Source organism: Colossoma macropomum, unplaced genomic scaffold (assembly GCF_904425465.1).
Source record: "Colossoma macropomum unplaced genomic scaffold, Colossoma_macropomum, whole genome shotgun sequence".
Taxonomy (NCBI): Eukaryota; Metazoa; Chordata; class Actinopteri; order Characiformes; family Serrasalmidae; genus Colossoma; species Colossoma macropomum.
In genome coordinates, this window is record NW_023494786.1 from 9,309,951 (window position 1) to 9,333,283 (window position 23,333).

Genomic DNA, 23,333 nt, shown 5'->3' on the forward strand with positions numbered 1-23,333 from the left:
ATAAATGACGGGTGGACTGTAAGTACTAAATCATTTTGCCTTACATCACCAACTCTGCCGTGAATGGATAAGTCTCAAAAATCGATATGTCTCAAAACTACCAGACAACAATATCTCTGGCATTAAGCAGCATATTCATAACATTTCATGCGGTAAGTTTCTGTGAGGCAGCTTTTAGAAGCATTAAACCTCCTGGATGTCTGGTTCCTATCACTACCATTGTGAACAATGCTGAAGGAGTAAGTTTGTCTAGAACAGAGCATTTCATACCAAACCACTCTGAATGACTTTGTTTACATTTTAACTACAAAATTATGCAGACTGTGAACAATTGGTGGAATTCCCCTTTAAGTACTGAGAAACTTATAGAACTGCACTAGAACTTCATAGTACATCCAGCATCTGTCAGCATAGGAACTTGTTCACTGGCACTGTTCTTCTCTTCTCAATGGTCTAAAATAAAATGACTACACTCAAAAGGTGGGAGGTGTGACCAATCACAAATAGACCAGATGCTGTCACCAACTTCATGTAATGAAACCAAATATACTGAATAAGTAAAAATGGAAGTAATTGGCAGTGAGTATATAGCAAACTGAGTACAAAGTTTTCCTTTTCTTATAAATATACCTAAGTAGAATTAAAAATACAAATTCATCAAAATTTTGCTTAAGTACATATAACTGGGTGAATGTACACACTTAAAAAAGCCTTTCTTCAAAGGTTCTATATAGAACCAAAAAGGGTTCTTCTATTGTTACAAATTGATACATTAACAATAGCAGAACGCTTTCTGGTGCTATATAAAACCATTTCCAAAAATTTTCTATATAGAACCATCTACAGTACATTCTCCATCAATCTGAAGAATGCTTTCATAATGCAAAGAACCCTTTAATCGTGCAAAGATATTAGACAGAAAGTGCACTCTGAAAAAGATGGTTCCTTAAAGGTTCTTTAGTAAAGATGGTTCTATACAGAATCATGAACACTCAAAGAACCCTTTAATCGTGCAAAGATATTAGACAGAAAGTGCACTCTGAAAAAGATGGTTCCTTAAAGGTTCTTTAGTAAAGATGGTTCTATACAGAATCATGAACACTCAAAGAACCCTTTAATCGTGCAAAGGGTTCTTTGAGTGTTCATGATTCTGTATAGAACCATCTTTACTAAAGAACCTTTAAGGAACCATCTTTTAAAGAGTACTAGGTACTCCCACCTCTGTTTAGGGTTGAGCAACGGCAGACTCATGCTGTTTGAAGGATGGGGCAAAAAAATAAAAAGGGCACCCACTGCACGACACGGGGCACCACCAGCGCAAAAACAGCTATGGTGCATCATGTATGATGAAATAGTCTTCATCCTAAATTAAGGTTAACATTATTTTATTGGGCAACCCACATTACAAAGTAAACTATAAACCTTTATTTTTTATTTCACAAACATCTAGCTAATCTAATGTCTAACATATAGATATTAGCCTAACTTATCAGCCCCTTGCAAAAAACACAGAAAAGCTTTGTTAGCAGCCAAACAATGTGTTTTGAATGTAAGCAAGGTTTGAGAACCATTTTCTCCACTAGAAGGCCACTCATTAAGACAAGTTATTGAATTTTCTTGCTCTAGAGGGCACATCACCATATTTTATTGTATGAAGGGGCATCCTAGAGGGTACTAAATAATGTCTTCCCATGTGAAGGACAGCCAATAGTGCACTTTCTGTCCTTTTGCCACTTTAGAGGGCACTTTTTCAACCATGAGGGCACCAAGAAGGGCCACATTGATGCATCAGTCTACTCGGGCTTTAGCAGAGCTCAGTAACACTGAGATTAATAACTGATCACCACACTAATTTATTCGTCTACTCGTTAACCCTAAAGTCCCTTTTAGAGTTTGTCAAACAAGCATGTTTGCTACATGCTGTGTCCAGTGCTGTGATTATAAAATAGATTATAAACAAACACTTCTGGATTTTTTTAAATATTGTATGTTTTTATTTAGTGGGTAACTATTCTAAAAGTATTCTCCTAAAAATGTAAAAAGTAACTGAATTCTACATACTGCCTTTACAAAGTGAGGACTAACTTGGACTGAAAACATTTAATTTCTGTGTACTGAATAAATATTCCATATACTCGTGTCCCGTATCTCATCCCGTCCCTTGCCTCTGTATAAGACCACTGAGAAAAAATTTCTTAACTTGAGTGGCATTTGCGGTTGTTGTGTCCATCCCGTTCCTGTTCTGTCTGACTGTGAGGACACATAATGGACCAAATTTCCCAGCTATATAAAATTAGCCCAGAACAGCTTGAAAACAGTTACACCGTGTGCTTTCCAGTCTGTCCTGCTTCACCGACCTCACTCACTCCCACTTTACAAACACAAAGACGGACTTGAAGTGTAGAAGGTGAGTGAGCGCTCAGGCTGAACACAGCTACACACGCCAAACCCCACACAGTCCAGAGCAGCGGGCAGGGCTACAAACACCTGACTGCTGTTTGAAGGAGTCAGTCTGTCTCAGCGCTCTCTCTGAAAGCAGGTAAGAGCTGCTTGATTTTCTCTCCTCTCTTGTGACGAACTTGTCTGTGTTTTAATGAACGTTTGAACTGACTGGCTAAGTGCTCAGATTTAGCGAGTCATGTCTGTGGCTCCGCTGAAGCGTCATTATTCTCGGTTACAGCGCACACGTGATTACTAGGTATACGTTAGCCTTCATTTTTACCCATTTCTTACCTCACAGATATATAACTAACTGATCATTCTGAAAGATTAATGTGCACGTTGACCTGGTCTGTGAGTGGGTTCAGTAACGTTAGTTAGTAAGTTTCTCTCTTCTCCATTTTCATCTCATTGCTGATAAACCAGCATAACAAACTTGGGCGACTTTAGTTGAATCTCCCTCAGAAAACAAACCACAACAGGTCTCAGAGAGCTGTATTGTCTTTACACCCCAGAAATAAACGTCTTTATCCTGTTACTGAAACCTAATTACACGCCAGTAGACAGTATAGGGAGACTCGGCTCTCAGAAGGGCTCCTTGTGACTGGCTGCTTCTCTTGAACCAAGAATGAGCTGATTTAATGATTACCTTCATGCTATTGAGCGCCCATGTCTTAGCAGCCTTGCGTTACAGTGAAATACAGCCTTTATGTAACGCTTGCGACACATGCGATAATTTGAGACTTACTTAATTGAAAAAATACAAATAAATAATAATAATAATTATTATTAATTATTAATAATAATTAGTCATGAAGGTCTACATTCACTCAGTCTAAAAGCGAGAACACAATTGGAGGAGTGAGATCACATTATTTATGTAAACTATCTGTCTAACTATCCATCTATCTGTCCGTCTATATGTCTGTCTATCTAGCCATCTATCTGTCTGTCTGTCTGCATGTCTATGTGTCTGTCTATCTGTGTATCTGTCTGTCTGTCTGTCTATGTCATATGCAAAATTTTGGCGCCCTGGTCAAATTACATTTTATTGAATTTCTTGGTGAAAATAAGTTAACATCCTCTACAGAGAACACACTTCTGCACATTTTAATGCACAATTACTGTTTATTTGATGATTGACTGAATTGGAAACAATAAACAAAACATAAAAAGTGACCTGTGACAGTTATGGTACATTTTGAAATGTATGTATTTTATTCCAGTATGTTAAACTCAGCAAACAAGATAAGTAAACAAGCACTTTAATTAGGAGAAAATGCCAAATTCAAGTTTGTTATGTGTAAGGGATGTCTTTTTCACTTCAGGAATAACAAAACGTCATTTGGGGTATACAAACTTATGCATACGACTATGTTTGTCTGTCTGTCTGTCTGTCTGTCTGTCTATTTAATAAAACCAGCCTTTCTAGTGGGTAGCACAGTATATGGTGAATATATGGGGAATGTGGTGATATCTATCATTATTGTAATAAATGTTTTTCTGAGCATAGCGTAAATATCTTCAGTACTTAAAAAACACTGACCAACTGCTTGTTTCATTACAAAGAGAGCATAACTGGCTATATTTGTTTGGACTTACTGTGTGTGAAACAAAAATCATATTCATAGTTTTTGATCATTTTTAAATGTGGCACTGTTGGTACATTGTATTTTGCCATATCACCCACCCCTATTACTAGTCCTACAATACATTGTCCCTAGTCTTACAATTCCCATATCCAGATTAGGCCTAAGCCTTGACTAAATTAGTTTTTAATGGTAAAATACCATTGACTGCAGTTTAGTCGTCAAAGACTAGTCTTAATCCATGTCCATAACACTGGCCCTTATACTGTATATGTATAGTATATTGTGTAGATATTGCACAATAACTGTCAGCCAGTTTACCCCTAATGTGTACAGAGTCATTAGGCTCAGATGTCTTATTAAGGAGTTATTATGACTTGGATTCCACGCTAACAGGTCTGCTGTGTGTTGTATCGACAGTTTGCAAGGTTTTGAAATACTGTTCTGTAAAATGTTTTGTTCACTTTAGTTCACTCTTCTGTCTTCCGTCGCAGTTGTGTTTGGTTTTGATCATGCTGTAAAACTAAGTAAATAACGTCTTAGACATCTTTGCTCAAATATTTGCTCAGCTAACATAGACACGTTGTAGTTATGAATGTTAGATTTAATCATGTGAGGGTCATTTGAAGCAGATGTAGTTCTCAAGTTTCTTTCCTGCTCTTAAAGAACATAATATAAACGTGTCACCAAAAGGAATTTGGCGACACGTTTATATTATGTTTTAAGTTGTCCCTAATATTAATGTGCTAATAAGTAGTAGTTTGTTTGACAGTATTGTACTACTCTATAGTGATTCTGAATATGTATCAGGCCAAACGGTGCAGTGGAAAACTACTGGACACAGAAGGGTGGGTATACAAAGTGCTTTGGGTCATTTTGTAAAGAATTCAGTTACGGTGCAGAATGCCATGAATTTGAGCTCCACACTCAGTTAACAACAGCTGCATATATAAACAGCTTGTGCTAATGGATTGGTTACATGTGTGAAGGGACAGCTATTTAGGTTTGAGTGTTGTTTGCCTCAAAATATTGAAAGTAACATTCCTATTACAGAAATGTATGTATATATATTAAATTGTATGTATGTATATATTAAATTAAACAGGTTTAGTTTAATGAAAATCATCCATTTAATCACTCAAGAGCAAGCTTTCACTACTTTAGTTGCTGTTGTTAAGCATTCCACATAAGGCCAATGTACTGTAGGGCTAGTATTACAAATCACATATCCAAATTAAGCCTCAGCCTAGACTAGACTAAAGTTTTACCATTAAAGACCAGTCTTAATCCATGTCCACAACACCAGCCTTATTTCTCTAGTTCAATTGCTGTGTGGTGCTCTTGTAAACAAACAACTGGAACAACATGACTGTCTCTTCTCATGGGCAGCTGTCACATGCTTTGTCTAATCACAGATCACTCTAGACCACTTGGTTCTATTGTAGAGATATAGGGAAATCACATTTCACCCCAAATAGCTGCCAGTTCAATATACAGTTAGTGCTTTATTAGATTCTCCCACCATAATTTCTGACATTCAACAAGTGTCTGAATAATAACTCTGTTTGGTTTTAAGAAGGACACTTGATCTGTGTCAAAAGCTTGAAGGTACTGTAAGAATTTCTCTCACCACTTTGTGGTTTGCAGATACAGAGCCACTGCTGGTCCTCTGAATTGGTGTGGGGTGAAGGTTATACACGGCCAGAGATGATTCAGCTGTAAACAAGATGTAAACAAGATTCATCAAAGCTCCCTACCAGCACCTGACCAGAGAAGACTTTACTGGTCCCTGTAAACAACAGAAGAACATTGCGAACTTCCTTCTAAAAGGTTCAGAAATAAACTGAGGGAGGGCTGAGTAGAGCATCATGATTGACCTGAGCTACCTAACCGAGGAGGAGCAGGAGATGATTATGACGGTGATAAAGAGGGATTCAGAGCTGAAGAAAGCAGAGGAGGAGCGGATCAAGTGAGTTCCCTTGACATAGCATCAATCACAATCATTCGTGAAACAGTATCTTAGTATTGGCATGATATTGCTATACTGATATTACAGAAGGCTCCAATATGCAAATGAGATGAATTAGGGCTTTCATGTAATCCAACAATTTTTTTTTTTTGTCAAAATCATGCAGGCCAATCTTTAACCACGTTACATTATTGATTCACCAGTTTTAAAACATCAGTATTTGTATCAATATAACGGCGCTACAATTTCATCTATGTTGTGCAGTCGTAAATTCCTACTGATATTGATATAATTACATCCGAAGCAAAACATCTCGGTGTTTGGAAGTGCTTGGCCTTCAGATGTCCAGCATTGAAAGGAAAACAGGGACTTTTTCAAGTCTCTTGAGAGAGACTTGTGAGAAAATTATGTTTGTCGCCTAATGTAATAAAGGCAGAAGCAGATTCCGTGTCTGATCACTCAGAGGACTGCTTTAGGGTGAGTCAGCTAATTGCATTACCACTCAACCTCAGCTTTAAAGCTTAATTTTAGAAAGAAGCATTCAGGTAGCGCTGAAAAATGCACCATATCAGAGTGCTCAAACAGGTACTCCGCTTTGTTAGGCCTACAATGAAGATGGAACCATATTGAACCACCAGTGCCAAACAGACTGTTTTTAAGTGCTCCACGTTTCATAGAGCATTTTGTAAGTGGACACAACGAACTGGAGAGTTATGTGATCTCAATTTCAAATACCCAATGTGCAGTGTCTGGGAGCCTGTGTGCCTACATGAAAGGAAAAATGCAGAAACTGGCCGCGACTGGGTGATTTCCTTGCATTCAGCCACGGCCTTGCTCAACCTTGTATAAAAGGATTAAGTCTACCCTTGTGGAATAATTGTCTTGCCCTTTTCACATGACCAGCATAGTTTCCCTGAAAATGAAGATGTGTTCCATTTGCCAACAGCCAGACACATGATTTTAATCGAACTGTTTTGATTTACTGCCATGGCTCACAACATTTTGATTAAGTTATGACCTTTTTTAATAACTTCTTTAAACATAATTGGATTGTCTACATCTGACTGAATGCAGTGGAATTGGAAAGAGTTAAAAGTAGTTCCAGAGTTTTGTTGGGTGGTTGAGAGAGGGACAACTGTTTTCCTTTGCAGTTTTAGCTGTCTTAGAAATAATGGCAGTTACGTAATGAGTGGTTACCATAGTATTGCCTTACTATGCACATTTAAAATAAAAGCCTTCAGGTTGGTAACATGCTAACTGAGGGGCAACAAGTAATAAGGAAATAGTTGATTATGATGGTGCACTGTATACTTGTGTGATAGATAGCCATGTTCTTTGTCTTTATAAAGCAAACAGCTGGGTGGCCAGCATGGGCAATGTTTGTCATTTAGGAGGCTCTACAGCAGATGGATAGCACTTCAGCAATTAACTGCCAAGTTGAATTCAGCTTTGTTGAATTTTATCTTGCAGAAGTTCTTCAGAAGACTCTTACTGTGCAATTCTTTTGAAGTAGAGTACCACAGAAACTGGGGAAAAGTGGTACAAGTGGTTATTAACTCAAAACATATGCAATTTATGTAGAGAAATAAACAATGCAGCATTCAGAACATATAATGATAAAGATGGAAAATCAGTAAAAGATGGTGAGATTCAAAACAAAGTAATTCGGGGGCCTTTTTTTCTGTGGCTGATGAAGTAAACAAGTTCTTGGAATGTACGGCATTTGTCTTTAACTAATTCATTGTGATGGGACAGGATTAGGTTATATTTGGTTTAGCTGTTTGCAAGTGCTTCCTCAGGTACAAGGGGCAAAGGAAGAAACATAAGAAAGATTTGCTTGAACACAGTCTTCCAAGTTGATTGAGATACACATAGTAAACTTAAACGTAATGTTCTTGACTAAAGTGGCAGTAAGGCAGGAGAGGCTGTTGTGGTTTGTGGTTAGGCCTAAGGGAAATGGACTGCATAGTGATTTTACGCCATGTGGTTAAAAACCAAATAATCAAACCAACACAAAATGATTCCAAAGTGTATGTATGAAAAAGGATTTTATAGCCTTAAAATATCTACAACCAGAAACTTTTGTTTCATGATAGCCTTTTTCAATGTTCTTTTGAACAACAGGCAGTTGCAAAAAGTGGGTCCCGAGCAGGGCAAACTGAAGTACATGACAGGGGAGTGGTTCTATGAGGCGAAGTCTCAGAGACACCGGGACAGAATTCATGGTTCTGATATCATCATGGCATCTATGAAACAGAAGAAACCCATGACAGTGGGTGAGTCTTCATGACATTACATACACAAGGAACAGCTACTTTGTGCTTCTGGAGAAGATTTAAAAGAAAAGAAATAGAACATATAAAGACAATTTTTAATTTTTTAACAGATTGTAATATATGGCTTGATAAGTATGTAATTATACAAAACAAAGAAAGTAAATGTGGATAATACAGATATACACCAACTACCCACTTCATATAGTACACTGATTGTTTTTACACTCACTGTCCATTTTATCAGCTCCACTTACCATTCAGGTACACTTTATAGTTCTGCAATTACAGACTGTAGTTCATCTGTTCCTCTGCATACTTTGTTAGCCCCCTTTTACCCTGTTCTTCAATGGTCAGGACCCCCACAGGACCACCACAGAGCAGGTATTATTTGGGTAGTGGATCATTGTCAGCACTGCAGTAACACTGACGTGGTGGTGGTGTGTTAGTGTGTGTTGCGCTGGTCTGAGTGGATCAGACAGAGGAGTGCTGCTGGAGTTTTTAAACACTCACAGTCCACTCTATTAGACACTCCTACCTTGTTGGTCCTCCTTGTACATGTAAATGTCAGTGACAGTAGCTCATCTGTTGCTGCACAGTTTGTGGTCATCCTCTAGTCCTTCATTATTGGTCACTGGGCGCTGCCCACAGGACGCTGTCGGCTGGATATTTTTGTTTGGTGGACTTTTCTCAGTCCAGCAGTGACACTGAGGTGTTTAAAACCCCAGCAGCACTGCTGTGTCTGATCAACTCTTACCAGCACAACACACACTAACACACCACCCCCACATCAGTGTCACTGCAGTGCTGAAAATGACCCACCACTCAAATTATACCTGCTCTGTGGTGGGCCTGTGAGGTTCTAGACCATTGAAGAACAGGGTAAAAGGGGGTTAACAAAGTATGCAGAGAAACAGATGGACTACAGTCTGTAATGGTAGAGCTACAGAGTGCACCTGAATAGTAAGTGGAGATGATAAAATGGACAAAAAATTTAGATGCATGATGGTATAGTTAATGAAGTGGCTGGTTAGTGTATATACCTCAGGCAGAATTCTACAAGGTAATGAAAATATGATCTAGAAAATGACCAATCCAGTTGTAAGTGCAGTGTGCAATATGGAGTTTGAGCATCTCAGACAGCACTGCTCATGAACCCCAACCACGAGAACTGAACTCATGGTTATGACCAGGTGGCATGAAAACATCAATAGAGTTCTGGTAGTGTGTTCCCATGTGGGAGTTTATGTGCGGTAATGTGTAATCTAATAATTCATTTTTAATAGAATAAAAGAAGAATTTAAGAATAAAAAATATTTGTAAACAATAAGATTTTTCAAAAATAAATCTTTTGGATTAAATGCCACTTTAAACACTTGTCATTTATATTATGTTCTATAGTACACAATCTATTGGTGATTACCTAATCACCAGTAATGTGTTTCTTCTCTTCCCTTTAGAGTTTTTAACTCAGTCATGGAGGGAACGATCCAGTAAAAGTAACGATGCTATGACAGCAAAACCAGGGACATCAGACAGTCTGAAAAGGTGACTCACAGTGTTCCAGCAAAACACCAGCATTTGTGGTCATTACATTCCTACCCTGCCTGTCTGTCCTGATGCAGTTTGTGTAATGAAAGGCCTTTGACAAATAATGAATGCATTAAGGAGATACTGTCATAAGGATTATAAATTCATGTATGTAGCACTTACAGCTTAGAAGGATTAGTGGGGGTAATGTACTGGACAGTAGCCCTGTGTTTGTCAGATGACCCGGAACAATATAAAAGTTATTACTCTCTGCTGTTGCTAGAACCTTGTACTGTGTGTAATGTTACTGTTTGAGCAGCTCAGTTCTCTCCCAGTTAGTTCATGTGTGTTTTTTAGGTGTGGATATCTTATGATTTGAAGTGCCAGATGACTCAATTGAGAGTCAACAGAGGCGTTTGCATTCAGTGTTTTCAGAAGACCATGGTCTGAAAGCCACCATCTTGTGTGAATGTAAATAAAAATGCCACTGGGTCAGGATATTTTTGTTAGTATGAAAAGAAGTGTTTCAAGATTTTCTTTAATAAGAAACATTAGATCTATTAAAAGAAAAAAAACAACAAAAACTGGGAATGCCGCATTGAGTGGGAATGCCACAGTGGAGCAATTTCCCTAAGGGAGATTTCAGAATTATGAGCATGGCAATTACTCACAAAATTAATAACCAGGCTTGTTACATCCTAAGGCTTATTACTCAGTAATTACACTGACTAAAATGCCACCTGGCAAAAATATTCTTACAGATTTTTATGTGTATGTTTGAACCTGCCAGCAGGTCCTGGCCATTTAAAAGGTTGACAGTAGATTATTTGGACCTTAAAGTACTTGATTAATATGGCTGTGATGTCACTTTCTGATTTATTTATGCACATTCCTTCTTCTGCATTTAAATAACAGTGAAACATCAGAGGCTCAGCAAGACAGAATGAATTTGGGCATGCGGTCACCATCCAGAGTATGTAAAGTGCTTGCTGCTCACCTAAACCAGTGTTTTGGAATTTGGTCGTGAATTAATGCTTTGTGTTTTATTTGGAGTCCAAACATGTTTATATTGTAGATTTTGAATACATTGAAAATAGAATAAAATATTAATCAAATCAGTCTTACTTATAAACTTGCTCTCTTTTTTTTTGTTCCAGCCAAGACACAACCCATTTAATACTGTTCCAATAAATCTAGACCTTGAGGAGATTAACAGCCATGTACCCAATGGAGCCCCAGGACCTAGAGCTAAGAAAACATCAGTTAGAGGTTATTTAACAGATTGTCCGATATGTAAAATATACCTATACATACATATGTGTATGTATATATATATATATATATATATATATATATACACACACAAATGTTCAAAATTGAAAAAAAATACTATAATTCCATTAAATTCTGGTTTCACTCATACTTATCTGCTTGCATCTTCAGCAGAAATGCCTCCATTGAAAACTCATGAAGCAACAGAAACTGAAACGAAAAACGAAGTCTCTGACACTCTACAGGAACTAGCTCCTCGTCAAAAACCTGTGCCAAAAAAGAGAACCAAACTTTATAAACTCAGCTCAGTTTCAGACAACACCAGTGTGTCTACAAGCTCTGGTATTAGGTCCCCTGTGTCCACACAAAGTGTGTCTACAAGCTCCAGTATCAGTTCCCCTATGTCTACCCCGAGTGTGTCTACAATCTCAGACAGCACATCCACTGTGTCCACACAAAGTGTTTCTACAAGCTCAGGCCTCAGGTCCCCTCCACCAAGAGGCATCCTCAAACATAGCTCTAGCTGTAGCTCCAGTGACTCCAACATCAAGAGCCAACTGCCACGGCCTCTCAACCGCCTTAGCTCAGTTCCCACCAACACTGTTCTAGAGCAAGCTTTTGAAGAGCATGCAATAACCAAGGAGAGAACAAAGCCCTCTCTCAATTCAAAAGACGAAGAACCATCAAGGTCCTCTTCACCACTGAAGTCAACCATGCCAAAGTCACGTTTGCCTGTGCGATCTCCGGTGCCTTTGAATACTTCAGAACAGAAAGCACAAGAGAAGCCAAAAATACAGCCACGACTGAGTTTGACTTCAAGCATCCGCTCAGATGACGAACACAAAACCCCAGGCATAATGCATACAGATACACATAAACATGAAGATAATAACACTCATAACTGGTTAACATCTGCTGAACCAGAGAACCAAATAACAGTTGATGGGACAAAGGATAAACCTCTGTCCGTTCCTGGACCAACTGCCAAATCAACACTGGAAGCACACTTGGACAATCTAATAAATGAGAGCACAGTCCCTCAAATCTCACAGTACAAACTGAAGGAAGAGGACTATAAGTTACCCAAAAATGAAAATGAACAAACACAAGAGCAACGATATCATCCTCAAACCACTGTTGGTAAGATCAAAAACTTTTTTCTAATTTCAAAAATCTTTTACCAGAAAAGGTATATACATTCACACACAATCTGTTTAGTTATTGTTTGATCTAGGACAAATAAATTAATGAAAAAACAGACCATCATAATAACTGTCAGTTTTGTAGCAATTCTTATTCCACAGGATGTCTTTCTTTCAACATTATATGATGTTTTCACAGATCAGCATGAATATGAAGCCTCCAAGAGAGTTGAAGCCTCCCAAAAAGTTGAAGCCCCTTGCCCAGTATCTAGTTCCCAAATAGCTGATGCTAACCTTGAACCTGAGAGTGGCTACAGTCCACCTACATTTAACATAAGAACCAAGCCTAATATAAAAACTGATGACTACAAACATCCCCTCAAGGTAGATTCCCCTGCTCCAAACCCCAATGAGGAACAGGGAGACTCTATCGCTAAAGTTCTGGAATGGTTCAGCCGGAGCTCAGACAGCAGCGATAAACTTGACTCCGAGGGCAGCGTGAGGGCAGACATGGAGGATGACACCAAGATCGAGGACATTGACTTTGAAGATGAGATAAATCTAAGAGCCAAACCAGAGGACAATGTTTACTTAATTATTCCAAAACAAAACAATGAGAATACTCCAAAGATGAATGATTTGTTTTTTAAGGAAAGTGACTGGGGGGAAGAGCTGAGTGTGGATGAGCCAGAGCCTCTTAGGAAAACTCAGGATGTTAGACAAGAAAGATTTGAATCTAAGCCATCAAGAGTGGAACCACTTCCTGTTACTGGTCCTTCTACTTACACGTCTTTTCAGCCAGAGAATGTCACTCATAGAAAGATGGATATCTCTGAAAAAGCCGGTTCAAAAGATAAAGGTATAGAGGTAGCTAGCAAAAATGAGGAGAGAATCAATGTTGACAAGTTAGAAGGCACAGAGAGCAAACTCACTCAACATCAACTGAAGGAGACAATAGACCACGAGGAGAATCAGCCACCAAAAATTGCCAATTTAAAGTCATTCTGGGAGAGAGGTAACACTGGTCCAAAGATACTGGTCAGCAGATCAAGCATGAATTCTGAAAAGGAAAACAAAACTGTTAACCAAAATAATGCTGGCAAGAAAGTGACAGATGACATAGAGGAACCACCCAGTGTTGAACTGAATTCAAAAGTGAATTATGCAATAGCTGAAACAAAGGAACAAGCAAGTGTTAAGGAAGTTCTGAATGTCGATGACAGTAAGAATATCATTAGCACAGGTTCAAATTATGAATCCAAACAAGAAACCATTATCAAAGATATGCAACCACCATGGAGTTTTACTAATCACAGGAAAGATATAGTGGTTTCGAATTCCCCCTCAGACACAGATGTTACACCACTTTTGCATCTAAAATCATCCTCACCTTCACTAGACAATGCGTCCTTTGTGGACGGCCAGAGTAATGAAAATGCGAGAGGAACCACGAGTGTTAACAGCAGTGAGGGAGATTGCATGTCCCCAGCGGTGCTAGAATTAGACCACAGAACAAAGACTGAAGAATTGCAGGCTAGACCTGGATCTCCACCTAAGTCTAGCACTCACATGCAGCAGCAAAATCCAGTGCCATTAGCAAAGCAGAGTGGCCAGCAGCAAGACAACAGGGCAGAAGGGATAAAACAGCTCAAACTGTTTTGGGAGAAAGAAAAATGGGAACCCAGGATATGCATCAGATCATCAGCAGCCGATGACACTAAATCATCTGTGACCTCCTCTGCAAAGCTGAATAAAAGATTCACCAAATCAGAGTTTGATCTTCGAACCATTGGCACAGAGTTAGATGATGAATTTGAGGACAGAGGCAGACAGTCTCCAAATTTTACTTTTCTTCCATTGCGAGACAAGTCGGTCACAGCAGAAGGCATTAACAGTTCGCAGTTCAAGGCCCTCCGTGACTTTTGGGCTGGGTCTTCCGCCAAGCACTCACCCTCTCTCGAAAGCCAAAGTCCAGAAGTAAAGCTGTTAAGCTCAAAAGCTGAGACTCACAAAGAGCACTCCCCTGTGGATGCAAAGCTTTATTTGAACCAGAATCTTTACCCAAACCAGTCAGATAAGACCAATTTGACAGGGCTTGGAAATGATGGTGGAAACACTAAACCCCCAAGGACAGACAGAGCATTCCAATCTTCTTCAAAAGAGAGAACAGCTGCCACAAGACCTGACCCTGATTCCAAAGCTAATTTCTTCTACAAACCTTCAGGTGAGCCAGACCTTCTGAGATCATCCAATTCCCCTCAGCCACGGAGAGGCTCGCAATCATCTCTGAAGGATACAGTACCTCCTAAACCTCCAGGTATGCTCAATAAGGAATCAAGGCAGCTGGGTAGAAGGAGCAGTAAAGGAATAATAAATGGAAGAGGAAATTCTCTCCGACGTGCCACTAGCATGTTCACAGTCAACATGGATGATGAAGACCAACGTCACTTGCAGGACCAACGTCACTTGCAATCCAAGAAAGCACCTGACACAAACCTCCCACAGATAAAAACGGCAACTGAAGTTAGCATGTCACCGTCCAAGAAGAGTCCAGAAGCTAATTTACAGGTGAAGAAGTCTCAAGAAATCAGCAAGAACAGGGAGAAAATCAGTGAGAGAAGACCATCGCGCACTTCTGAGGATTCTGATTCCCAACCTCTTGCCAGGTCTTTTGTTCCACGGGACTACCAGCACTACCTGGGAATCACAGAGAATAAAGGCATGTTCACTCCTCCACAAGTCACTGAGCAGATGAGCGAAATAGTCTGCACCCCATTCCAGATGTCTCCAGACACAGGCTGCAGCCTGAGGTGCTCTCCTGTTCAGGCTAGCACTCCGGCAGGCTCAGCTGAGCTTCGCGCTAGAAGAGGGAGCCTGGGCCAGCGTCACAATACACACAACAGTGAAGATCTCGACCATAGCACTTTATATACCGTAGACACCTGGTCCCACTCTCGGGCAAGTTCAGACCGTGAGATATGCATGTTTTTACCTTGTTTTTTTTAAATCTACAAATAATATGGTTAACAACATAATACAGAGGAATGTTAAATCAATTTGCAGATTTAAATGTATATATTTTTCATGAATAAGGCATGTTTATAATTCAATCACACTCACTTAGGAATTTCCTGTAAAGCAATAATTTGTCAGGAGAGGGTGGACCTTACATGGCATTCAATTAGTTCACAACTTTTTATAGACATTTTGCATGTAAACAGAAAATCCTGTGTTCTTCATCAGCTCCTCCCACTGACTTTGTAGACTTTGTGTTACAACACTAGGTTGAAATTTTAGTGTATAAGTTAGTGTCAGGTGGCTTCTGCCTTTGTGTTGAATACGCTTTACTGTGTGTCAGTATGTAACTAATTGTTATGTAACTGCTCCTTTGTGATCCTGACTCTCACGCCTGGCAGGTGACGAGGAGAGTCTTGTTCAGGGTGCGCTCAGACGGGCTGTCGCTAGACCCATATACCATAAAAGCCTTGAAGACATCACTGCAATACCAAGTGAGTGTTAGTTTTATATTTTAAATATAATTAAGCTGAGCTTTTGAAAAACACAAACACTTTTTCTTAACAAATTTCTTTATTCTTCATACCACTATTAGCTCTAGAATGGCCAAGCACTTGATCCTCTGTCCACTGTAGCTATATTCAGCTACCCTTTTCACTGTAATGAGTCCACCTTCTCATGTAGTAATATTATACCTCCTTTGTCTGTGTCCTGGGTAAAATGTCTCTTTGTGCAACTTAGAATGGGAAATTCAGGTGACAGTTATAACTCTGCAATGTGCTCTACTTTCTATGTGTTTTGTCTTTGTACTATCCTCTGTAGGACCAACAAGAAAAAGCAATGAAATGGATGACTCCATGCCAAATAGCTATGACAGTAAGAATGTTTGTCCTTTGTACACTAATAGAACAACTTCAGAAGTTTTGTTGTGGTGTTTCAACCATCCCGAGAAATCAATGCTGCACAGGGGTGTCACTAGGCCAGTTTTAGGGGGGGCTTTCCCTTCCCAAATAAGTGTACTTTACTAGTTCAAAACATGTATAGTTTATTCTCACTCAGTCCACATTATTCAACTGTGTCATTGCATCTCCAAATTTACAACATACTGTGACAGCAGGGTGCGACCTGGGGGAGGCGCTGCTGCTGCTCTAATCCAGCTCTGTCTCTGCTGTGCTGCCACAAATTTAGTAACATAACGTGAAAAGTGGAATGCCCAGCTCGGCCAATCATATAAGAATTTAGAAGTTGTAAGCCAGTCATATCAGACCTTGTAGGTTGTATGCCAATCATATGAGACCTGGGGAGGGTCTGATTCTGATTGACTCATTAATCCGTGTATTTGAATAATATATTTAGAATCTTGCAGCTTAACTAAGAGAGAGGAGATAGCATTGATTTCACTACCTTTGCTTGATCTGTGCCTGTTTTAAGTGAATGGATAAAGTTTTAAGTCATACTAGCTCTGTGCTTAATACAAACTACAAAAAGACAAATCTGCTGTGTGCCAATTTGACCAAATAGCCATTTTTTAAAACATTTTCTGGCTGTTGCGACTCTAAAAGTTTATGATGAACAGACATTTCTGGGCCATTATGAAAAATTCTCTTGGTGGACCAGGCCCCCCTAAGTATAGGCTTAGCCCCCCATGCATAAATAGTGACATTCCTGATGCTGCATGTTATTTGACATTTGCACCATACTGCAGTTATAAATGACGGTTTTCCTTCAGACTCCAGCACTCCTTCCCCACCCTCATCCTCCTTCTCAGACCCAGAGCACCTGAGGAAACTCAGCAAGTCCGTCCCCTCTTTCCTGCAGAAGGAGGTATAGCATGTTCATACTGACCCAAGCTCAAGTACTAAAGGGCTGTACAATATAGAAAAAAGATTACACTGATTATATTAGTCACAGTGTGAAACACAGGGGGTCCTGGGGGTCCAACACCCCTAATTAATCTCTTGGAACCCCTGAATGTCTCAAAATCAAAATTCTACAGGGTCCCTGAAAATAAACTTATTATGGCATTATGCTGTCCATTAGGGACAAATAGATGCTCAAATTCAAATTCAGGGAAAGGTCATTGTTAACCTACAATTGGCGAGCTTCTGTCTTTGGTATTCTTAATTAACTAGTGATGCAGCACTGGTCTGCCTCAAGGTGGTGCTATAGCAAAGTGGTTCACCCAGTTGGTTCTTCATAGCCTAGCAACTGTTACTATGCGCAGGACTTCTGAAAACTTTACAATGTGCCATAGCATATTTGTAAAGCTGTAAAGTTTTCGCAAAGTTTTCAAATTAAAGCCTTCTGCAATATGAGTTCTGCAGTGTTCGATACCGCGATATTGTCCAGCCCTAAATATATATATTGTCTAGCCTTAAAAAACATGAAAGCATAGCAAAAGTTGCTTTTTTTCCCCATTACCTAGAATGATGGAGGGGAAAGTGACTCCACCTCAGAGTACAGTTCTCACAGCGGCATGCACTGGCAAAACAGCATACCACGAACTAACCTTAGAAGCAACTCAGCCTCTACATCTTCTGTATGTTGCTATTCCCTTGCTTCACATCCCACTAACATCATTAATTAATTTGTATATTGGCTGGCCTTCTGTTGACTGTCTGTGTATGCTCTCAGCATGGCATGGTCATCCATATGCTTTGCAACGGTTTCTTGTTCTACTACTACACTGGTTAAGCATGTGCCTGAAATCCACAGGTTAGCGGGAGTGTGATGAGTGTTTACAGTGGCGACTTCACAAGTGTGGAAGTTCAAGGGACCATCCAGTTCTCACTAAACTATGTGCAGAAGTTGAGAGAGTTCCATATCTTTGTGGTTCAGTGCAAAAATCTGGCCGCGGTAGATCCTAAGAGGAACCGATCTGACCCGTAAGTAGCCTAGAACCCCTCGTACTGAACAGTCCTTTAATATTTGTGAGATAGACTTGATCTGACTTCATACTTTAAACCAAGACATGTTTAGAACATCAGATATCCCTAAAACTGTTTTCAATGCTTCAATTGCAGGTATGTTAAAAGTTACCTAATCCCTGACTCTTCCAATTTGGGAAAAAAAAAAACGTCAGTGAAAAAGAGGACCTTGAATCCTACATACAATGAGATTTTAAGGGTAAAGGACCTGATGTATATGAATTGCACTATGTCTGTTTTCTGGGGAGACGTGAATTCAATTATACATTTAGTATGCAGACCATGCATAATTTACAATCATAAATATTTCAATTTTGTTAAATGTAGGCCTATTTTTTTTTCTCCTACAGTATAGAGTTCGAATGGAGTATTTAAAAACACAGATTCTTAACCTCTCTGCTTGGCACAATGACACGTTTGGCCGGAACAGTTTCCTGGGAGAGATAGAGATCGACCTCTCCACGTGGGATTTTGGAAACACTAAGATTAACTCCTTATCCCTCAAATCAAGGGTATATTATGACTCTTTATATACTTAGTATTTAAATACATGTTGTAAATGTAAAAATGTATGAATAAAAGTACAGCACTGCATTTCTGAATATGTTGTCTTGACTTCTGAATCTCTCCTTCCAGAACACAAGCAGCCTCCAGCCTGCAGAGGACAGAGGCGAGATGAGACTGGCCATACGTTTCTTACCCCAGCTCTCCCACTGTAATATCTGAGATTTCTTAACAGATTATTGCTTTATACAGTTCCATTCAACTTTTAAAGCTAACTAGGAACTGAGATACAGAGACAAGTACAAACAATTTAGATTTTCTTGTTGCTCATTAGTTGTGCTCTATGTGTGTGATGCTTGTTTCTTTCATACAGCAAATACGGTCCCCAACTCAGGTGAAGTGCATATCTGGGTTAAAGACTGCAAGAACCTGCCTCTGATCAGAGGTGCAGCTATAGACCCATTTGTTAAATGGTAATGTCTACAGATAGCATAAACACTTTGAATGCTTCGTGGTGCTGTCATATTATTGACCATGTGTTATTGGGCTGAAAGATTAATCGTCTTTATATCAGAATCGTGATTTGAAAGAGTACAATTGTCATATATGTTTTTAAGTAAGGGAATTTAACCTAATAAGACCACCTTCATTACAGCCACAGCTAACTGGCAGTCTGGTTAATAAGACAGCAGCCTTGAAGAAAAGACATTTTTAATGGAAAGGAGTTGAATAGAATAAAACGTAGCATAACGACAAGCTGTTAAGTGTTCAAGTCTTAATCTAGAAAAAGTGGGTATGCTGGTCCTCTTAGCAAAAAAAACAGGCCTGGATCATAGTTTATAGAAAAATTAATGCAATTTAAATCACAGTCACTGATATTGGTCAGAAAAAGTGCAGCTAGATATTCTGCCCAAATCGTTCAGCCATAGTCTGTTGTATTGCAGAATTATTGCATAAACATTGTCTAAGCCATGTAGTGCTGTTCTGGCAAATTTTCATATCGTCATAGCATGCCTCCATGTACATAAGGCCTTGGTGCAAATACTGAATATAAAGATGCTAAATTGATAGCTGAGTTCTGTGTTCCATAACTGATATAATGACCACATTATTACATGATGATATGGTTTACATTCGCTATAATGGAAAATATAAGGGTGTCCATACAATTTAAAGATTTACTTTCTTTTTCAAAATGAATGAATTTCTATGGCAAGTTGTGTTATTTTAGCAGTTTTTCACCCTACATTTCTTTCCTCTATTGTAGAGAATTTTGAGAATTTCAATATCAGCACATGAGGATGGTCATGTTTGTGTGTATGTCTCCACAGTTTTGTACTGCCTGACACCAGCAAAAAGAGTCGGCAGAAGACGCGGGTGTTAAAGAGGACAACAAACCCTGTGTTTAACCATACCATGGTGTATGATGGCTTCAGGGCAGAGGATCTGAAGGAGGCCTGCGTGGAGCTGACCGTGTGGGACCGGGACCGGCTGGCTAATCATCTGCTTGGAGGACTGCGGCTGGGCCTGGGAACAGGTAGAGCAATCTTTAGTGGGGAAAACCACTAACTGTGTAAACTTGGTGTAGATACATATCTTAATGCCTTATGTTGGTTACAAATAGCAGCCTATAATTTGGTTATTCACTTATTAGATTTTACAGAGAATATGCGTTTTTTGTGACTGCAGTTTGTTTGCATCTAAGCCAGGCAGCACTGAGTGAAAAGAAAGAGAATATTGTGTCAGTTTTAGCATCAGTACGTTGGCTACTGGTTTGATTTTGGACCGATAGCTGGCATTTCTGAGTGCTGAGCATGTTGCAAATAGAGTTAAAAAAACATCAAAAGTAGGGCAAATATACTTCTCAGACGCACTGCATTATACCATTTTGGAAAAACCTCTATCCCCTTCGCCTTTTATTAGACTGTGCAGTTATTCTTAGAACATTAATTGAATTTAACTTTTCTCTCTCTTTCTCCCATCTTGTTCTTTTTTCTTGTTTTACTTTCATAATAACCGTCATTTCATGGTTTTATTATTATCCTTCGCAGGCAAAAGCTACGGAGTAAAAGTGGACTGGATGGACTCTACCTCTGAGGAAGCGGCGTTATGGGAGAGAATGATGGAATCACCAAATGAATGGGTGGAGGATGTGTTGCCTTTGAGAATGGTGACCACAGCAAAAAGTACATGGAAATAACATGGTGTTAAACCACACTTGATAAAGACAGATTATATATGACATCTTATGTTACTCTGCATATATGAGTATATATTTGCATTTTTACCTTTCTTAAAAAAACAGGCTTTCATACTCACAATGTATTTTATTTTATTCAGTGTCAGACTAAGAACTACATTTGAATAAACTGTCCCAGCATCTTGTGTGATCATTTCTGTCCTCTTTACGTAATTAAAATGCCTTTTTCACTCTCACTCTGGTTTTCTGGTTGGCTTGAGCCAACTGTTTTTTAAACAACCATTGTTTTTTTAAATACTGATAATAAAAAATAATAGTCATAATTATAATATTAATCTTAATTTATAAAATGGTCACTAGTTTATGAAAAACAGATACAGTCTAAAAGCATTCTGTTGTGTGAGAAAGTGTTTAAAGGGCCCTTATCCTGCACTTGTCTTGTATTTTTTTTCTTTGCTTTGAGGTGTCCTTATGACATTTGTGTAGTTATATGTAACAAACACAGTCGTATTTTGCCATTACCTTACCATTTTCCAACCTCTCTTTTATTACTGAGTCTTTAAGACTGGGATATGTAAGTGAGCTTTGTTCTGATTGGATGGCCTGTATTGTGCTTCACTCAAAAAGCAGTCTGAAACACTCCTTGTAACTCCAGGGTAAATAGACGGTGCCAAATTGTTATAAGCTAAATAGGAAGAAAGATGTAAATGCACTCGTTTTGTGACATCACAAAAACAATGACTTCACAACAGGCTGTTTTGCAGCTTGGTGTATACATGCAGACTGTATTGACTGGGGAGTGAACTGTGCATTTTGATTCTTTATGTACTACATAAAATCTTTTACTTCACAAAAGAAAACATTTTGCATGATGTGGTCCCCTTAAAGATCAGTGTTATCAGTCTTGTGTAATAGGTGGGGAACTGTGGCAACTGCTAATCTTTCTCCCCACCTAGTGGGCACAGTTAAAACAGCACCACGTCAAGTGACCTTTTGGATTTATAGTAAAACAAGCCTTTGCTGTACATTCAGAAGTTCACTCCCTCTTGACAAATCTTGAACGTCGTAGTTCTAAAGATAAACAACTAAACCACAGCCTGTTAATCCACTCCAACTGAGAGCTCAGTGGACTTCAACACTGAGCATGATGCACTAGCCAGCCCTAATATAAAAAGCTGTTTGATTTGTAGTAATTTGATATTTAATAAAATCAAATACGAACATGACAAAACTATATAAAAGATTTTACTGGTGAGAATTATATTTTAGCATGTAAAATTCCAGTTCTCATAGTAAGAAGCTGTGGCTTTCTCAATTCACTTCAATTAGAGGAACAATTTTACTGAGATTAGTTTAACATGTAGCGACTTAGCTGATGTTGATTTGACGTTAGATTTGTGAGATTATGCTAGCGTTAATTTACCGGTTTGCTCTTAGAGTATTGAACTAAGTTACTGTTTCAGACATTTCAGTGATAGAATGAAATACACCCACATATAAGCACATAAGTTAGCCATGTAACTGCAGCGGTCAGTAAGTCTAGTCTGAAGTACTGGGACTAGCTACTAACATTAGCTTAGCAAGACTAGCCTAGCTAGCTTGGTTAGCACGTAGCGACTTAACTAGCACCTAGTTGTTACCTAACTACAAAAATGTTTTCCTGAAGCTTTCTTCATTTATTTCTTCACGCATTTCTACTTCTAGAAATTGATACTAAATGTGAGGTGACTTTAATGTTAGCTCACAGTTTCAGTGAGAGACTGTGAGAGTGTCTCTGATGTGTTTGTGGTACTCGGATATGAAGACGCTGAAGATCCTCAGCGTCTCTGACTAACAGTGAAGAATAAACGGCGGCACTACAACCGTTTAAATAGCTGTTACCTGTTAGCGTTAGCTGGCTGCTTGAGCCAGAAATGTTGACATTAGCTTCGAGAAACTCATGTTTGTTTGTCATGGCTCAGATAAATGACCAAATGAAAAACTACTAACCTTGCATGAAAGGGGACTTCCACCAATTTTTCAAAATGTTTGCATAATTCTCTCGTAATGTAAAATGATTCATTCAGAGTGGTTTGGTGTGAAATGGCTCATTGTAGAGAAACTCATAGACTCTGATTTCTTTACAGTGGGGCTGATAGTAACAAGAGGTCACAATGTCTACAACACAAATATAATCATTTTATTTACTATCCGAACCACTGGTGGACCTATACGTGTCTTCTGTGTTTTATAGGTAATGCTGATGACGGTTAAACAGTGGAAAATATGAAGTTTGAAGTTATTTGGGGACAGCGCCCTGCATGTACCTCTCCACCATGAATAGCTTAAAACTGATTAACAAGACATTTCAGGCCAAAACGTTCTCGCAAAACTATCATAAAACAATGTGTCAGACATCATGCAGTGTGTTTATAACCATTTAGTGGAACAGCTTTTTGTGAGGGAGCTAGTTTCTACCACCAGCCCTGTGAAT

The 23,333-nt window shown here is 39.0% G+C and overlaps 1 protein-coding gene across 1 annotated transcript; it reads left to right on the plus strand.

The window, feature by feature from the left end:
• Positions 1-2,330: 2,330 nt before the first annotated feature.
• On the plus strand, positions 2,331-21,045 carry sytl2b (synaptotagmin-like 2b). Its single transcript, XM_036556879.1, has 19 exons — positions 2,331-2,539; positions 5,676-5,997; positions 8,122-8,273; positions 9,731-9,818; positions 10,716-10,773; positions 10,958-11,069; positions 11,244-12,212; positions 12,414-15,185; positions 15,631-15,723; positions 16,052-16,105; positions 16,959-17,053; positions 17,655-17,768; positions 17,945-18,114; positions 18,253-18,355; positions 18,507-18,668; positions 18,793-18,871; positions 19,034-19,133; positions 19,992-20,197; positions 20,712-21,045. Exons 2-19 carry the CDS (start codon positions 5,897-5,899, stop codon positions 20,858-20,860), a joined length of 5,577 nt encoding a protein of 1,858 aa, XP_036412772.1. The 5' UTR covers positions 2,331-2,539; positions 5,676-5,896; the 3' UTR covers positions 20,861-21,045.
• Positions 21,046-23,333: the final 2,288 nt, after the last annotated feature.